Raw genomic sequence first — 16,428 nt, 5'->3', positions numbered from 1 at the left:
CAATCACTATGCATCACCAATCATATTTTTATAATAGGCCATTTCAAATATAATTAAATCAGCATTCTAAGTAGCCACCTGGATTGGCATTAGGTTTGTGATTATTTCCTTTTAAAGTAACATAATGTTTTTGGTGTGGAATATATGCTTTAGAAAACAGTAAGACTTGAGAATACTTTTTGACAGGACAATATTATAACTGAATAAATGTTATATTCGATTTCATGTCTGGCCCTCACAGTAGTGTTAAATTTCTTTAGTTATTCCACATATTGATTTTTTTCCCCCTTTCAACTTAAGTTGTTTTCTTCTGTTGTCATGTTCTCATGGAGAATTGGTAAAGGACACATTTACAAGATGAATCCAATCAGTGGCGCATTGGAATAATTTTTAATCTTCAAAGAAGGCACTGCCTTCTCAATTTAATTATAAGCTTGACAATTTCAATTTGGATGTTTAACCCCACATTGACTGGTCTTAACAAAGCCCCTTATTTGATTTTCCCCTTAAGCCAGTCTGGCTCTTTAGCATTTTTGAATGCATCTGAAAAAGGAGAATGTTTCCAATTCTGGCCACTCCTCTAAAAATCTGTTCAGAAACATGTGTTAAGCAGGTATTGGAATAAAATTAGGTTGTCAGGAAAGTTCAGGGTGGATACTAAAAACATTGAATTATAAGATGCATTTTTGCCAGCAAATATGTATTTAAACATTTCCTATGGTGTACACCTACCATTACTAGATCACAAGTTAGAAAGACTATTGATGTATGTTTTTAGAAATATTTAAGCTATCTCTTGTTATCTACCAACACATATACATAATACTCTTTAATACTATCTATGCTGACTTTGTTTCCAAGTAGTTGAATTGAACACTTTATAAGTAACTAGGGGTTAAATAGAAACCCCAAGATCAGGGGACCAGATCTCGGTTTCTATTTCAAAACGAGGGCAAACAGATTTAATTTTGTTTGATAATCAGAAAAAAAGTTTGTTTTATATTTACATTTTAAATATGAAATAAATGTTATATAATTCCATGTCCTAGAAGCTATAATATGATTTGTTTATGGTTTAACTTGCCTTATTGATATGTTTATTGAGAGTGACATTGAAAGTCTTTAAACTGTTTGGAACTTATGAGGATGACTCAGTATTTTTATTTGCTATTTCAAGAAAATGCTGCTTGGAAAATGATAGTATAAACATAATCAAACCATCATCCTAAAAAATTACCTTACAAGTAAGATACTCTCATTTTTCTTAATACCAAAATTCTATAAATTCTATAATTGCAAAAATTCTATAACCTTTCTAAAAAAGTTATTAGCATTTTTCAAAATTTTATACACTGTATTAATGGTACAGTTTCTTCAACCATGCTATATCTGAAAATAAATACATGTTGCAAGTGACATATTACTAAGAGGCAGAGTTGTATAATAGGTAAAAGTACCAGGTATTTGAACAAGACTGCTTTGGCTCAAATTCCAGGTCTTCCGTTTAATAGCTGTATCACCTTAAGAAAGCTATGAAACCTTCTAGTCCCTTTGTTTCCTCATCTTTAAAATGGAGATAATTATGGTACTTACCTCATGGTATTACTGAGTTAATTTGATGTCAACTATTTAGGACTGTGCAAACACATAGGAAGCACACAATAGATATTAGCAATTATTATAAGCTGTTATTATACTTGGAGGCAAACCACACACATTTGCCTTTCAAGGATTGCTTTGGTGCAGGTGCAACATCCACTAGGGGTATACAAATTCAGGTAAACACTGAGACTCATGAGAATTCATAGGCTACATTGGCACCAGTTTACCTAGAAGGTTATAGGACAGGAAGTATATTTTTCCAGGCAACAAGAGGAAGTCTAGCAGCAGTAGTTGCCATGGCAATTCACACAAGGGGTGGGGAGCTAACTGTGCCTTCCCCAGGTGACAGCCCAGGTGCAAGGGATGGGCCCCACATCAGTGAAGTGCAGCTTGGAAACCTCAGGCAAAACACATTTCTGATAAAGACCTTGTATCCAGAATGTGGGGCATTAGAGTAGTAAAGTACAGTGCATTCTGGTGTTCTGACAGAACATGGATGAAGAACATAAACAATTGAAGGAAGGAGGGACTAGCATGTCTTTCTTGTATATTTCTTGTAACTATCAATAATTACAGTAAGATCTGAACAAGGATTTGACAACAAACATTCCACCCTGATGGATTTGTGGAGGACTTAACATTCACAGGTATTTAACTTTGGGCTTTGTAAAAAATTTTGCCACTTTTACGAGGGAAAAAAAACACATGTTGTTGTTAAACTCCTTTTCCACAACAAAGGCTTGCAGATACATCTCTAAGTTGAACCAAGCCTTTTGTCTGAAAACATCCTTAGATCTGGGCAGAATTGTACTGTAGTTTACCTGAGATCATGGAGTATATGCCACGAAGCACAAAAGAGACATTACAATAAAATTAAGATTCCTACAGGATGATAATATTGAGAAGGATTCTATTTAGATATTCTAAATTTTGATTATTTGCAAAATACATCCTTGCAGTTAGTAAAAGCTGATACTGGGCATAATCTCTATATTCAACTAGATCCTCAAAAAAAAAAAAAGGCAGAATTTATGAACTGTGTCCAGTTTACTTTTGGACATAGACAGTATTGAGGATCTTATTGTGATATTAATAGATCAATTAAGTTCATTTATTTTGAACTCAGACCAGTGTAGTAAGAATAAGCACAAGTCACTACCATAGGAAGAGTGGCTATGTTCCTATTTACTATGGTTGGAATATAGGTATGTCTATTCATATAGATCAGAGGCTTTTAATGTAGGTCAAACTCCTCTTTGATAGCTTATTTTTTTAACCCCATCCACTTTTATGGAAAGAAGACAACAGGAACCTGCTTATATGTACTTGCATGCAAATATTTACATACAACCGTAGGAGGTTTGAGGGCCTTAGATGTGGTTTTGTTTCTCAGTTGATACCTTGATCAAAAACACTTCATCTAAATCAGAGAAGAGTGTTACCAGATGTTAGGAAAAACAGTTCCTTTTATGGCACATATTTCAGGTTACATTTTCCTAGAAGTCTTTACAGTTGATGAAAGTTATTTGTAATGGTAGAGAATTTTTGGACCTGAGCTTTATAGTCTGAATGGTTTACTCCACCAAGCCTTTAAAGTAAAATAACATTCTCATTTGCACAGGTACATTTGTGAAATTCAGAAAATTTTGTTAAGTTGAACAAGAAATCCCAAAGTAATGCATTACCCTACTCAAATATGCTTGTTTTCACAAAGAGAATTCTTTTGAATTCTTCCCTTGGAGGATGTTTCATTAAAGTAAGCCTGGTAAGAGGGCTTATAATACTTTTTTCTTTTGCAGACATGAAGTTGTGCAGCTATTCTCTATGAGTACGCCTGAGGCACTGCTTGGACCTCAAACAAAATTTCCTACCGTGTGCTTGGCTGGTCTGTGCCCTTGCTTGTGTGCCCTGTGATTTGACTCATAACAGAAAGGCAGGCATCTTAATGCACATAGCTCTTGGACATCAAAAATCCTCATAGAATGTCTCACGAGCTTTCCTCATGAAATAACAGTATTCTTTCAGCAATTGTCCTAATCTGTCTGCAAAACTAGTCTTCATGCTCTCCTAGGGGGATAATTTGTCCTGTATTTTTTTCAGCCTGCTGGAGGAGAAATCCTACTACAGTCATTTAGGATTTTAAAATAAATTGTCAGAGGCCAGCATAAGAGAACACAATGGTACAGACAAAGCTTTGCTGAATCAGTGAGGGAAGACGACAAGTTGATTTCCACAATTTAAAACACAAATTTAATTTCACCATCCTTCAAGAATAGGTTTATATATAAAACACACTCATATGGAAAAATTAAAAGAAAATAAAATAAATACAATCTATACATGACAAGATTATGGAGTCAAAAGGAGAAAATATATGTTTCAGGGTGGGAAGACCAGAGCCCCTGGTGAAATCTTGAATGACAGCAGGTCACTAGGACCTTCTATGGAAGATTTAATGATAGCACAGAGCCCTTGGAATAAACCAGAGTTTCATGTTTGAAGGAGAAAATTACCAAGGATCCTCATTACTATTCATGTTCATTTGTCATTTAGAAAAACTTTTTTCTTCCTATGGTGAGATTGAAAATGACTTTCAGAATCTAACTAGCTGCAGGAGGCCTTTAATGAAAATTGCTAATTATTAAACAACAGATTTTAGCCTGCAATGTGTCCATAGAGTAACCTTAATAACAAAGTGTGTTATTTTATTCAAAGTCTAGTTGTTTTTTATTTAAAGTTGTGTACAGATTCAGAAGTTCTAAATGTTTTCTGAAATACAGAAAAAACATTTGAGTGTGAGTGCTTCATGAAACCTTATTTAATTTTTGTTAAAAAAAAAAAATGCCATTCCTGCCACATGAACAGATTTTACATTCCTGGCTTCAATAAGTAAAAAGACTTAGAATGTAATTTCCAAGTATCACTGCCTCTCAAATTACATATTGTTTGGTGTTACCTTTTCAAGGATTTCAGGCTGGGCATATAATGGAGCTAATTAAATTTTCTCCCATGAAAGCAGCCAGCTAGACCACTGCCCCAGGCACATAACCTCAGCTTACTACTTTGCTTCACTCATTTATTCTGTATGTGAGATGAGACTCCCTGAACTGCAAAGGTAGAGTACTTAGGCCAGACAGCTACTGATGGATTTCAGTATCTACAGAGCCACTGTCTGAGCCTCAACCCTGACAGCACACATCACAGAGGTGACGGTAGAGGCACATCTTCCTGTGTGAATTGGCTGTGGATGACAATCTGCCAAACTAAAATAATGGAGAAGCACTAGTTATATAAAAACAAACCAGCGTGGCTAGCCCTAAAGTATTTTGCAAGATTCTAGGAATATCACCTCATTTTGTCCAGAGACTGTTTTTGTGAACAACCAAGAAAATAAAACAGATACAAAATAGAGTTATGTGGGAAAAGTTTCTTTTAGAAATTTGATTAGTATATGATTAAGCAATTTTCTCAACCTTCACAAGAAACAAAGGAAATATTTAATAACTGACAGTCACTCTATGAGGTTATTTATATATGCTATTTAACTTTAATAAACACTTCTTTCCTATTTAATATCTGAGAAAATTAGAATGAAGATAATTAAATGATTTGTTTATATTATTAAATGGCAGTCCTGGAATTTAAACCAGATTTGACTATAAGGCTTTGGTTTTATCTATTTTAATATTATGCATGACAGGTTAATCATTCTGTGTTTAAAAGACTCTTTTAGGTGGAATTATTTGGGAAATATTCATGGAAATTAGTGGTTTACATGCATGTATATATATGTATATATTATTTATCTTAGACTATGAATTCCCTAAGACTTTTCAGTTGTTCTTACTAAGTTACTTATACATGATAGAACTTTTATTGTAGATAGTCATCTCTTATACAAGGGGTCAACATTAATCCTGGAAAAATGGAGATCCATGACAAAGAAAGCTGTAACCATCTAGTCCTTATGATATGATATAGAAGCTATAGAATAGAGTTCACTGAAAACCAAGAAAAAAATTAACCTAAGATATCATCTTAGAAAATAGAATATGGATCTATTTATGTATCAGATGGATAACTAAATGATTAACAATAGATTGATGTGATAATTTACACAGAAACATAAAACATGAATTAACTCATTCATTTCTGAGATAAAATAACTGTCATTTCTGGGGTAAAAACAAGTGTCACACATTTCACTTTCTGCAACATTAAATCTCTTTAAATTCCCGATTATGTTCTCAAATAATAGCTTTTTTTCCCCCCTACAGTTGGACAGTGTCACCTCCCTGATCCAAGCAGCCAAAAATTTAATGAATGCTGTAGTGCAAACAGTGAAAATGTCTTACATTGCCTCAACCAAGATCATCCGAATTCAGAGTCCCACTGGGCCCCGGCACCCAGTTGTGATGTGGAGAATGAAGGCTCCTGCAAAAAAGCCCTTGATTAAAAGAGAGAAACCAGAGGAAACTTATGCAGCTGTCAGACGAGGCTCAGCAAAGAAAAAAATCCACCCAGTGCAAGTCATGAGTGAATTCAGAGGAAGACCAGTCTACTGAAACCACTGTTCTACTCTAGTGTGTATATTACAAAGTTCTGGCTAAACACACTCCTTTATTTTCACACTTGATTAGTTCTGTAAGTTTACTAACTTAGAATTTAACCCACAAGTAATGTAAAACATTGAAACCCTAACCCACATGAGCAACATATATTTGGGATCTTGTCATTGTCATTTCTGTATGGCCAACATATGCTTATTGAATGAGTGAAATATCCAGGTGTCATTCAGCTTTCCTTTCACAGAATATCTTACATTCATTTCTCACGTTCATTTGTAATAGGTTAAGTATACTCACTCTTTTTGATTAAATTCACTCTTTGAATTAAAACACTGACATAAGTTCTTGACTTGGTTTTCAACGCAAACAAAAGATTTCATAAAAATACTTTCCAATTTAATCTCTATATGCGTATTTATCTCATCTAACCTGGCAGATGTGTAATTCCTTCAACAGGGGGGAAAAGTCTTTCTCTAGATATTTGTAGCTACTGTCAACTGTTTGGGCTAATATCCATCAGAAACTAACTGGGTATGCACAGTCAAGCTACTTCTGGATTTTCAATGTCTATCTTGATTATTTATGAAACAATATTATAAAATTTAAGTGTTATCATGTCACAAATGTGTGTGTTTCAGGGTTCCATTGTGTTCAACAGTTCTGCACATTGAATTTTGGGTTTAAGAAGATTCACCAGAATACATATTAATATATGGAGGAAGCGTTATCCTCCATTGGGGATATGGGCATCTAACTATATCACCAAGTGAGTTATGATACAAGAAGTGCAAAAAGTTCTCTAAAACTTTATTTGTATCAGCTTGCAAGTATAATTAACAGGAAAAGACCAATTTGAGAATCCGTTTGGCATTGAGTAAAGTGTAAGTCAAAAAATATGAGCAAATTGTACAACTGAACTATGAAGTAGAGTTAAAGGTAATGACGCTGGAGTGATTTTGATAACATTTTTTAAAATAAAAGTCATTCAGGTCACTTATAACCATCATTGTTCATTCCTAGTTGAGTTCATAATGGATGTTATAACAGTTTCAGAGACGAGTGCATTGCTTCTCTCTCTCTACTCCTATCTGTCTTTGGAGGAGTCAACTTTCAGTTTTACCTTTTTTCATGCATAGAGTTCCCTTTCACAGGATTTCAAGCATGCATTTCCTATTCTACTCTATCAAAATTATACCAAAATTATGACTTCACTTTGTAATAAATCACCTTTAATGAATTTTTTCAACAATCATGTTATCATAGTTTGACAAGGTAAAGTTTAAATATACAACTTCAGTTAATGATAGGAGGACTAGTTTGGGTAAAAGAATGTGTGAAACATAAGGATACATAAAAGTTGAGAGGATGATACGAAAGCTGTTGAGCAAATGGTCTGCAGAAGACATTTAATCGGTCATTATAAATTATGAGGAAAATGAAAACTTTTCATTGTAATATATTATGTTTTTCTACCACAATGCTCGGTTTCCTGGGTTTAAGTAGGTAAACTTTCTAAGAGCAAAAACTATAAACTTCTTCCTGTTGGTCAGTATGCACAGCATGCATAGTTAAAACTGAGGATGCACTGGCCCATAATAATTATTCTGAACAGAGTCTACTCCCTAAAAGAAAAAGCAGTGCATAAAGGAATCAGAGAATCCAAATAATTGTTTTCCAAAACGAACTAGCTAATTGAGGCAAAACGGGATTTCTTTGTTGAAATGCTGCCATCATTTTCTATTCTAAGAGGATGTTACAAGAGTTATATCTATCACACTCTCTCAGGTAGAAGTGAGAAAATAATTTATTTTAAAAAAACCAAATTAGTATATCTTAGCTCCTAAAGCCACACACTCAAGAATAATGAGTCTCGTTTAGAAAATCTAGTATCTGTCTGCTTCTACAGCAGCTTTCCTAAACTCAAACCCATGGAAAGCTGGTGTAGATGCAGCACTGGATGCCAAAACAACATAAACAACTTGAAATTATATGATTGTCAAATAACCTCTGTATCTAGCTTTAAAAAATGATTCTTTACTCAAAATGAGATGTGAAAAAGTCCCCTTCTTCAAAGTAGATGGATTGACAGTTTAGCTTAAAGCAAACAACTATAATTAAGGAAAACTTAATAATTAAAAAAAATTACCTTGGAGAATGTCCCAGGAGTAATGCCTGCTGCAGTAATCAAAGATGCAATAAGAACAAGATGTGCAGAGCTGAGAAAAACATCTGTCCACCTGACTCAATTCCCGCAGTGTGCAGCATCTCACAATCTAATTCAATTCAAGCCTGCTAATAGTATAATACTTACAAGCAAAATTAGCAGCAAATATATTAACAAATCCTCACATTAGAAAACATAGTTAAATGAATCTAATCAGTTCATATGAAGGTGGTGTATATATTTATAACTGAGCTCTTCTTCTGTAGGGGAATGACTGAAATTTCCTAATGATGGTGATTGCCCATCTATGCACCTTTTTAAATCGCATCACAGAGATTTGTTCTTCTTCTAATGATACCTTTGCTTTATCTTACTAATCAAAACTCACCTTTTTCCTTTAGTGAATTCAATTTATGTCAGAAAAAATCTTTGAGAGGGAGGAGAGGGTATATATCACCTGGAATGACAGTTCCAACCTGATTAGCCAGCAGCATCACTGGCAAACATTGAACTGAAATCAGAAGGTAGCGAAGGTCTGTGAAATTATAATCTACTAAAGAATTTTTAGCTGAAAAACTGGAAGGTTTTCATCAAATTGGAAAGGTGATAAATATAAAACTTTCCAGTATACTTATCACAAGTGGAAATTAATAAATTAAAATATTTCTTACTTTCTAATGGACCCAATAAATGAGTCTGGAAAAAATTCAAACACTAAATTTCTAAGGAAATTTGTTCATTATTCCCTTTGTACTTGTCTTATGACGTGAATGAAAACTGAATTTATTAGATGCAATATTCTTAAAAATGCAATATTCTTTTTTTTTAATGCAATATTCTTAAAACTGCCTCTGATCTTTGCAAATCTCTTAATTTATCAATGTTGATATACATGTTCCCCGTAAAATTCCTTCTGTATGAAGGGTAAGTATCCCCACGACTGAAACAGAAAGGCCTGCTTCATCAGGCTGACATTGTTGCACACTTAACAGCTTCAGAGGAGGTCAGTTTTCAAGTCACATTAAAACAAGACAAAATTGGGAACACGCAGCTCAAAATCTAATAATCAGTGCTCCTCAAATTTTAATGAGCAGCTGAAAAGACTAATATTTAACAGTAGAGGTATTTCCAGTGGCTTCCTATACCTTTACTTTTTGGGTGGTCTTTGCATCTCATCATCCTTGAGCTTGTAGCTTCCTATTAACTGCTAACAGATTGCTACCATAATGACAGTCAGGCATGTTCATCCCAGTCAATTACCCGCTAATAATGTGCTTTCTTCTTAGTCCGTTCACCAAAAATCTCTCATCACCTTTTAGGAGTCCATCCCATATATCAATTGATAAATAGCATTCTAATTAAAATTATTAATTTAAAATCCCAAAGGCGTTATACATTGTTTTGTTTTGTTTTTTCCCCTATTCCAGAAAACATTCTTACCTTTTTTGGTGTCAAATCCACACTTCCCTGTTAGGGATTGTGGTTCCCATGGATACACATCTTTTTATAGTGGTAGAATGAGTAGAATAAGATGGAGACTTTTCCTGGTCATATTTAGTCTTCTCTAGTGAACTCACTGCAGAACTGTTTCACTGTCACTGTAATTTTCTAGGTCAGCAAAGCAAGCACCAGAATATCAAATTGAACGAAATTCATACTTTCTTTTGTCAGCCTGCCTTTTGTTAAGACTGTCTGTCTATTGCATATTTAGGTATCAAACAACCATTTTTCTGTTTGTGAAAGTCAGATATATTTTTATTTGACTTGGTCAGAAAATTGAGGGGCATCCAGTTAAAAGAAAATAACTTGCATATTATTTTAATAAATCTTTTTAAGTCAACAAAAAAGTGCAACCTGAGAAATGTATATTTATATATAATTTTTCATTTATATATCACATGCCAGAAAGCAACATTTAATCAGACGAAAACCCTGTAGCATTTTTTTTTCATAACTCTCTTCCCATACCATTAGAATATCTTTATTATTAGTATTTTGCATTGTTTTACTATCAAATAAACAAGTCAGGCCTAAGGACAGAAAAGTCTATCCACAAAGTAGTTTAAAGTTTTCATTTTGGTTCTTTGGGTCTATTAGAATATAAAAATATGAATGTTGTTAAAACCAGTTTTAGTAACTAAAGATGTCCTAATCAAGGTGTTAATACTATCCTAGACATCTAAAAATGAGAGAGAAGAATTAAAATTTTAAATGCATTTTTTGCCATTTTAACTAATTTACATGAACAAGAAATGTTTTCTATTAAAGCAAAAGAAAGAATAATTTCCTATGTTCATCATTTTACCTGTGAATTTTTTCCCCCACCAAGATAGATAAGACTTATTCTTGAACATTGCTAAAGAAAATAATACTAATTGAGAGAACCACTTCTAAGGGGAACCCAATCTTACCTTCAGATGATAGATGGTTTGATCTGGTCTTTATGTAGCTTGTGGGATGAGATGTTCATGGCTATAGGCTGGCTTCTAGCATCCAACAACTCCCACTGGTTTAGGAGAACAAAACCCAAGGACTGACCTTCAAAATGAACAAATTGGAGGAAAAATTTCAGTAAGTACAGAGCAGTTAAAAGAAAGTGGGTAAGTGACAGAGGTGGAGAAGGGAATGAGAAAGGTAGTTGCTGAAGCAGTGAACTTTTATACGAGAGAGAGAAAGAGTTCTGGGAAGATTTGGCAACCTCCTCCTCAGGAAGGTTTTAAGGATAAGATGGGGCACTTGTCTTTGGCAGTTTGGAATGAAGTCATGTCGGGACAGGAGGACACATTGTGTAACTTTTGAAGATCATTTAGTGATATTGTTTGCAAGATGAGAAGCAGAAATCCAGACAATTTTCTAGGCCGATGATGGGTGAAATTCTTCCCAGTATCAGAGTGAATCAGGATATTATATATTTAACAAATATTTGTTGAGCAATGTTGATGTTCCAAGCCTTGCCCTAGGTTCTTAGGATACATCAGATAACAAAACAGTGATTCTTGCCATGAGCTAGGTCTGTGTTAAATGCTATTACCTTATTTAATTTTTTTCAATAACCCTATGAGATAAACATTATCAGTTCTATTCCTTGGATAAAGAAAGTAAGGATATGGATCTTGCTACAAAACTCACTGGCTTTAAAATTTGTTTGCAATGTAGAGTTTGAACTTTTAGCCACCACAGCAGACTTCCTGGAAAATGAGATGGGATTTTTCAGTTGAAAATGAGATACACATTTCAAGTGCTGGCTGGGTTCCTATGTAAGAACAAAGGGATCAAAACTTTGTGCACAAACACACACATATACATACATACACCCCCACATCATTGATAGGTATATAAGTAATTAACTGGATGTTATCACCTCTAATAACTGAACAAAGACTATCGGGTATATAAGGAATGAATATTTCATCTATGTGATCTGAAATCAAATGAAAACACCAAATTACCTTCATTTCCACGGAGGTGAAATCTTCCATGGAGATGTATGTTTAAACTCATCTTTAGCATCAATTGGTGACAAACATTTGTGGACACCATTTCTTTCCTTTTTTACTGCTAATATGTATTTATCTGTTTAAAGTTATGGATCCCATGGGAGGACTGGCCAAGGATTACTGAAATAAGCTAAAGTTTCCAAACTGATTGAATCATAGGAAATGTATATTTCCTTCTTTATAAAGGTAACAAAATGGATGCAATATGTGCCTGACTGTAAGCAAATTTAGTTCTTTAACTTTACATGATCCTTCTTCCTAAAGACAACTGAAGGCTAGACTCTCCCTCTTGGCCCTGTTGCTTGCTATATCTCCCCTTCTCAGGCCTGGGGTAGTGAACTTCCTGGTCTTTCTTAAAGTGGAGTCAGAAATGTTTATTTTGGGTCTTCACTTTTGAGTACCTGGTGCCTCAGAATGATGGTGACTATTCCCAACTGTCATAAAAGGAAGCTCCAGAAGAAAGTTCTTTTATTATTATTTTTTTTAAGGAAGTTCCTTTAAAAGAGACTCAGATTTCTAATAACCATCTCTAAACATCTCTTCAGTGTAGGACATATGTTACAGCAGCCATTTAAATGGTACTAGCAGAATACTAATTCTGCTCATATCCTCTGTTTTCATTCCAAATGAGATATTTTTTTAGTTCTAAAGTTTTCTTTCCTTTGCATCTTCAAGAAGAATGTTTATTTGCTTGTTCTGAGTATTTGGTCCTAAAATATGTAGCATCTCTAAACATTTTAAAGCCCCCTTTTAATAATTACATCAATAGTTCAAAACCTGAAGTTATATATATATATATCTTTTTTTTTTTTTTCTATTCAGACAACCATGTATTATGCAGTCCTAGGCCAGTCCTCAACATGTCACATCAGTTTCCAATCTTCATGAATTATCTGAAACTCTGTGATATTCACTGATTGTCTAGCTGAGACTGACAAATTTCTTTGGTCTGGGTTTCTAACATCAAATTTGGATTGGAATGTTTATTCATGAAGCGAAAGGGGGAAGTCTAGGAGTTTAGTTAATGCTCTCAGTTAATGAGAACTTGTCTTCTTGAGGCTTTAAACATAAAATTAATTTTAAAAATATTATACAGATAATTTTCCATTGCTTACTATACCATTATAACCCTCTATTCTTGTCTGCTAGTATACAATGAGATATAAATATGAGAATTTCAGCAACTGCCTTTGAGGGTTAAGCTATTTTTCTGATTTTGAAAGCTGACCTTGTGCAGTAAAATTCCTCCAAAGAAAATTTCATTGGATCAGAACGACAACATAAAGATTTTTCTTTGATGTCCATGACTAATACATCCCTGAAAACAGAAGTAGACATATGTTATGCCCAATTTAGTACTTAATAGTTGGGACTCTAAAGCACAATTTTCATGGGCAAGTTGTTGGGTGATTAAGTAGAAATTAAAACTTCCAGTGAAAGATTTCCATATGCCTCTGCTTTCCATTTTGATTTTATTTTTAGTTCCATAGCAACCTGGCAACACTAAAACAAACACAACAATAACAAAAACAGTCACTTACTTTACTGTATGTACTTTTTTAGGAAACAAATGTGATAGTTTAAACATAGTGACATTTCTGAAGGTAATGTGCACATGGTAAGTCAGAATGAAGGCAGATTTAAATTAAGACAGTCTGAGATGAAATAAAAGCAAGCAGTTGATAATAGTCATCTTTATCACAGCAATATCTTGAGAACTAAAGTTTAGCGGCATTTGAGGGATTTCAAACTACTTTGCTTCCATACCCCACTCTGCTATGCAGAAGGCAGATTGGGGCTGAGTGAACCATCCACTATAGTAACAGCCAATTTGAAGAAGTTTTATGGTTTGGCCATGGGTAAACTTTGGCAAAAGTGTTTGTGGAGCTATCAGGTCATTATTTATCTTTGAGGTCAATCTCATCAGTCAATAAAAATGAATTATTTATCCAGGAATAGATAAAGCTCTTTAATATCCTCATGACATTGACATAGAAGCCCAAATATTCCTTGTTTGAGATTCTGCATGTCTTTTGTGCTTAACTGAATCAAACTAATTTTTTTCATTGCATTTCATTTATTTCACACATGTAACACTGGGTTTGTTTTGAAATTATGCAGTATTATGTGAAACATTATTTATTTTAACTCATATCAGTGTAGTTTATTAATAACTTGCTCAACTGAAACTACATATGTTAAAGCAATAAAAATGAAAAATACTGTTTATGCATTTGGCATTTGTCTTTGGTGGTATATGTCATGAGTGGGACAAAACTGCTGAGTAATCTAACCAGTAGTCAAGGTATGACCTTCATTCCTAGTCCCCTTCAGTTACATAGACTACAATTTGGGAGGGTTTCTACTACAAACTACCAGTTGAACACAAGTGATTTAGACAATATGTAGTAGAATTAAACTTTTGGTTTAAATGGCACATTTTTTTTGGTTTCACTATGGACATTAGGCTTTTGACTTGAATAAGAAACTATTCTCTAAACTTAAGACTTGATGGAAAGAACCAATTTTTCTGAGACTGAACACATACATCTATGGAATACAATTGTCTCTAGCAACACTTCTGCATCTGAATATTAATAGATTCAGAATATCCATCTTAGCTTCCTCACCTCTATGCTAGTGATAATTTCTCTTCAGTGTGAATCCCATGGCAAGAGTCTCTGGATCCTCTTCCAGCATTTACACAGTGTTGTTGTCTATTCTAGGAGATGATTTTCTCCCTTCATGACTCCCACTGCTTTAGGTGCTTCTTGGTAGGTCTCAGTCTGCTTCTGTGCCTTCTTAGAACACAGTCTGAAATTTAAAGTCTTTTATCACTTAATTCCTATGAAAAACCATGCCTCCCCTCACTCAGTTCTGCAAAACGCCGGCCACCTCCTTTTAATGAAAATCTCTGTGGGATTGTCTTTCCGTGTCAGTCTCCCTGTGTCACTCTACCCCAAGAGCCCAGATTTGCTCTGGCAGCAGCCTTTTCTCCACCTTGATCTGTTGTCGTGCTGGCTCTGGGGGGGGAAGTGGTACTAAAAGCACTCTTGGCAAGAAGAGTCTGTTTCTGCCTGGAGGCTGAGCTGATGCCCTGACATTTCCTGGGCAGCGCCATTAAGCATTGCATCCAGGAGCAGTAACTCACAGATGTAACTTCCAGACACCATGTCCCCAGGATCCTGTGGCTGGTAAGGGAAGGGCTGCTCTGCCTTGTTGTCAAGTAACAGGCTCCCTGTAGTGTCCCAGTCTCCTGGTTTTGGAAAGGAAGAGATTCATGAGGTGTAGGCCCAGAAAAAGGAGTTCTTATAGAATCAATGGGGAATGTCCAAAGCCCAGAGCGATGGTAGAGGGAGAGTGGATCACACCCAGGTTTATAGCAGGTCGCCCTTCATCCCCAGGATCCTGGAAGCAAGAATCTGCCATTCTGAGTGCCACAGATGAAAGAAATCCCCTCGTCATTTTTGATCTCCTGTCTTCTCACTACCCTTTCTAGTTGGTGGTGGTGACAGAATGTTAGGTGTACTGATTAAGTCTACATTCTCACCCTTTGTAACACAGAAAGGACAAACTCCAAGGGCCACAAGTGAGCAGGCCCCGGAACACAGACCTAAACCCCTCACTGGGTGGGGTGCCCTCTGTGGGCACTGATTCAGCATAGGTGTGGGCAGAACTGATGGGTTTGTTGTTATTGTGTCTCTTTATTTGACTTCAGAGGAAGCCTCTGCGACAGCACTGGAAATCCACAACTGGATTCTGGAACATCTCTATCCTTCTGTTGAAGGCTTATAGCATCACAGCATCCCCTATTCACCAGGTACATCCCTCAGGCAGCAGTTGCTCTGAGGTTTATTGCTCTGAGGGCTAAATTTGGAAGAGGACGATGCACATGCTGTACTTGGCCCCAATGCCAGAGAAATGTTTGCACTCTTTAGCTCTGTTATACGCTCTACTCTTGGGAACAATGATAATGTTGTGCTCATTTCTGTTTCTCCTACACTAGCATGGTGATTGGCATAGGAGTAGCTGAGCTGATATTTTGGTAAAGAATGAGAAAACTCATGAATGAGTTTATCTCAAATGAATCGATCCAGAACTCCACTGATCTGTAATGTGGGTCCTCTCTGAACTATCTCATCTGAAATTCTGAGAGTCCAATAATCCTCAAGTTTACAGAGACAGAGCCTAGTGTCAGGGACAGGATTTGAAAACTCCTAATTCTCCCTGTCACTCTTCCGAAACCATCACTGCTGCCTTAGATAAATGAAAGTCATTGATGAGGAAAAGCCACGGGCTGTTTTTCACTCACTTGTTTATTCAACAGCTAGAAGTATTTCTTGAGGGACTGTTATATGCAAAGGTGCTATGGGTGATAGAAAGAATCATGAATATTTTGGAATCAAGACGTGAACTCATCAGGTTAATTGAATAGCAGAGGAAGGAAATAAAAATGAAACTTGTAGAAATCTCACCCAAAGTAAAGGAAAGCAATGCAGGTTTCAGGACTCAAGGGGAACATTTATAGAGGTTTTAATAGGAGATGGTGGTTTCATTTGTTAATGGGAATAATACTAACACCTCCTAGCAAATAGTT

The 16,428-nt window shown here is 35.3% G+C and overlaps 1 protein-coding gene across 1 annotated transcript in view; it reads left to right on the top strand.

Annotated features, from left to right (window-relative positions):
• The window catches only part of CTNNA3 (catenin alpha 3), a 1,724,101-nt gene extending 1,717,401 nt beyond the window's left edge, over positions 1 to 6,700 (top strand). Inside the window, exon 17 of the mRNA XM_065919867.1 lies at positions 5,880 to 6,700. Coding sequence (XP_065775939.1) covers positions 5,880 to 6,167 — 288 coding nt within the window. The 3' untranslated portion in view covers positions 6,168 to 6,700. The remainder of the gene's footprint in view (positions 1 to 5,879) is intronic.
• Positions 6,701 to 16,428: the final 9,728 nt, after the last annotated feature.

This window comes from Muntiacus reevesi, chromosome 2 (assembly GCF_963930625.1).
Source record: "Muntiacus reevesi chromosome 2, mMunRee1.1, whole genome shotgun sequence".
Classification (NCBI taxonomy): Eukaryota; Metazoa; Chordata; class Mammalia; order Artiodactyla; family Cervidae; genus Muntiacus; species Muntiacus reevesi.
This window is presented reverse-complemented; position numbering and strand designations above follow the sequence as displayed.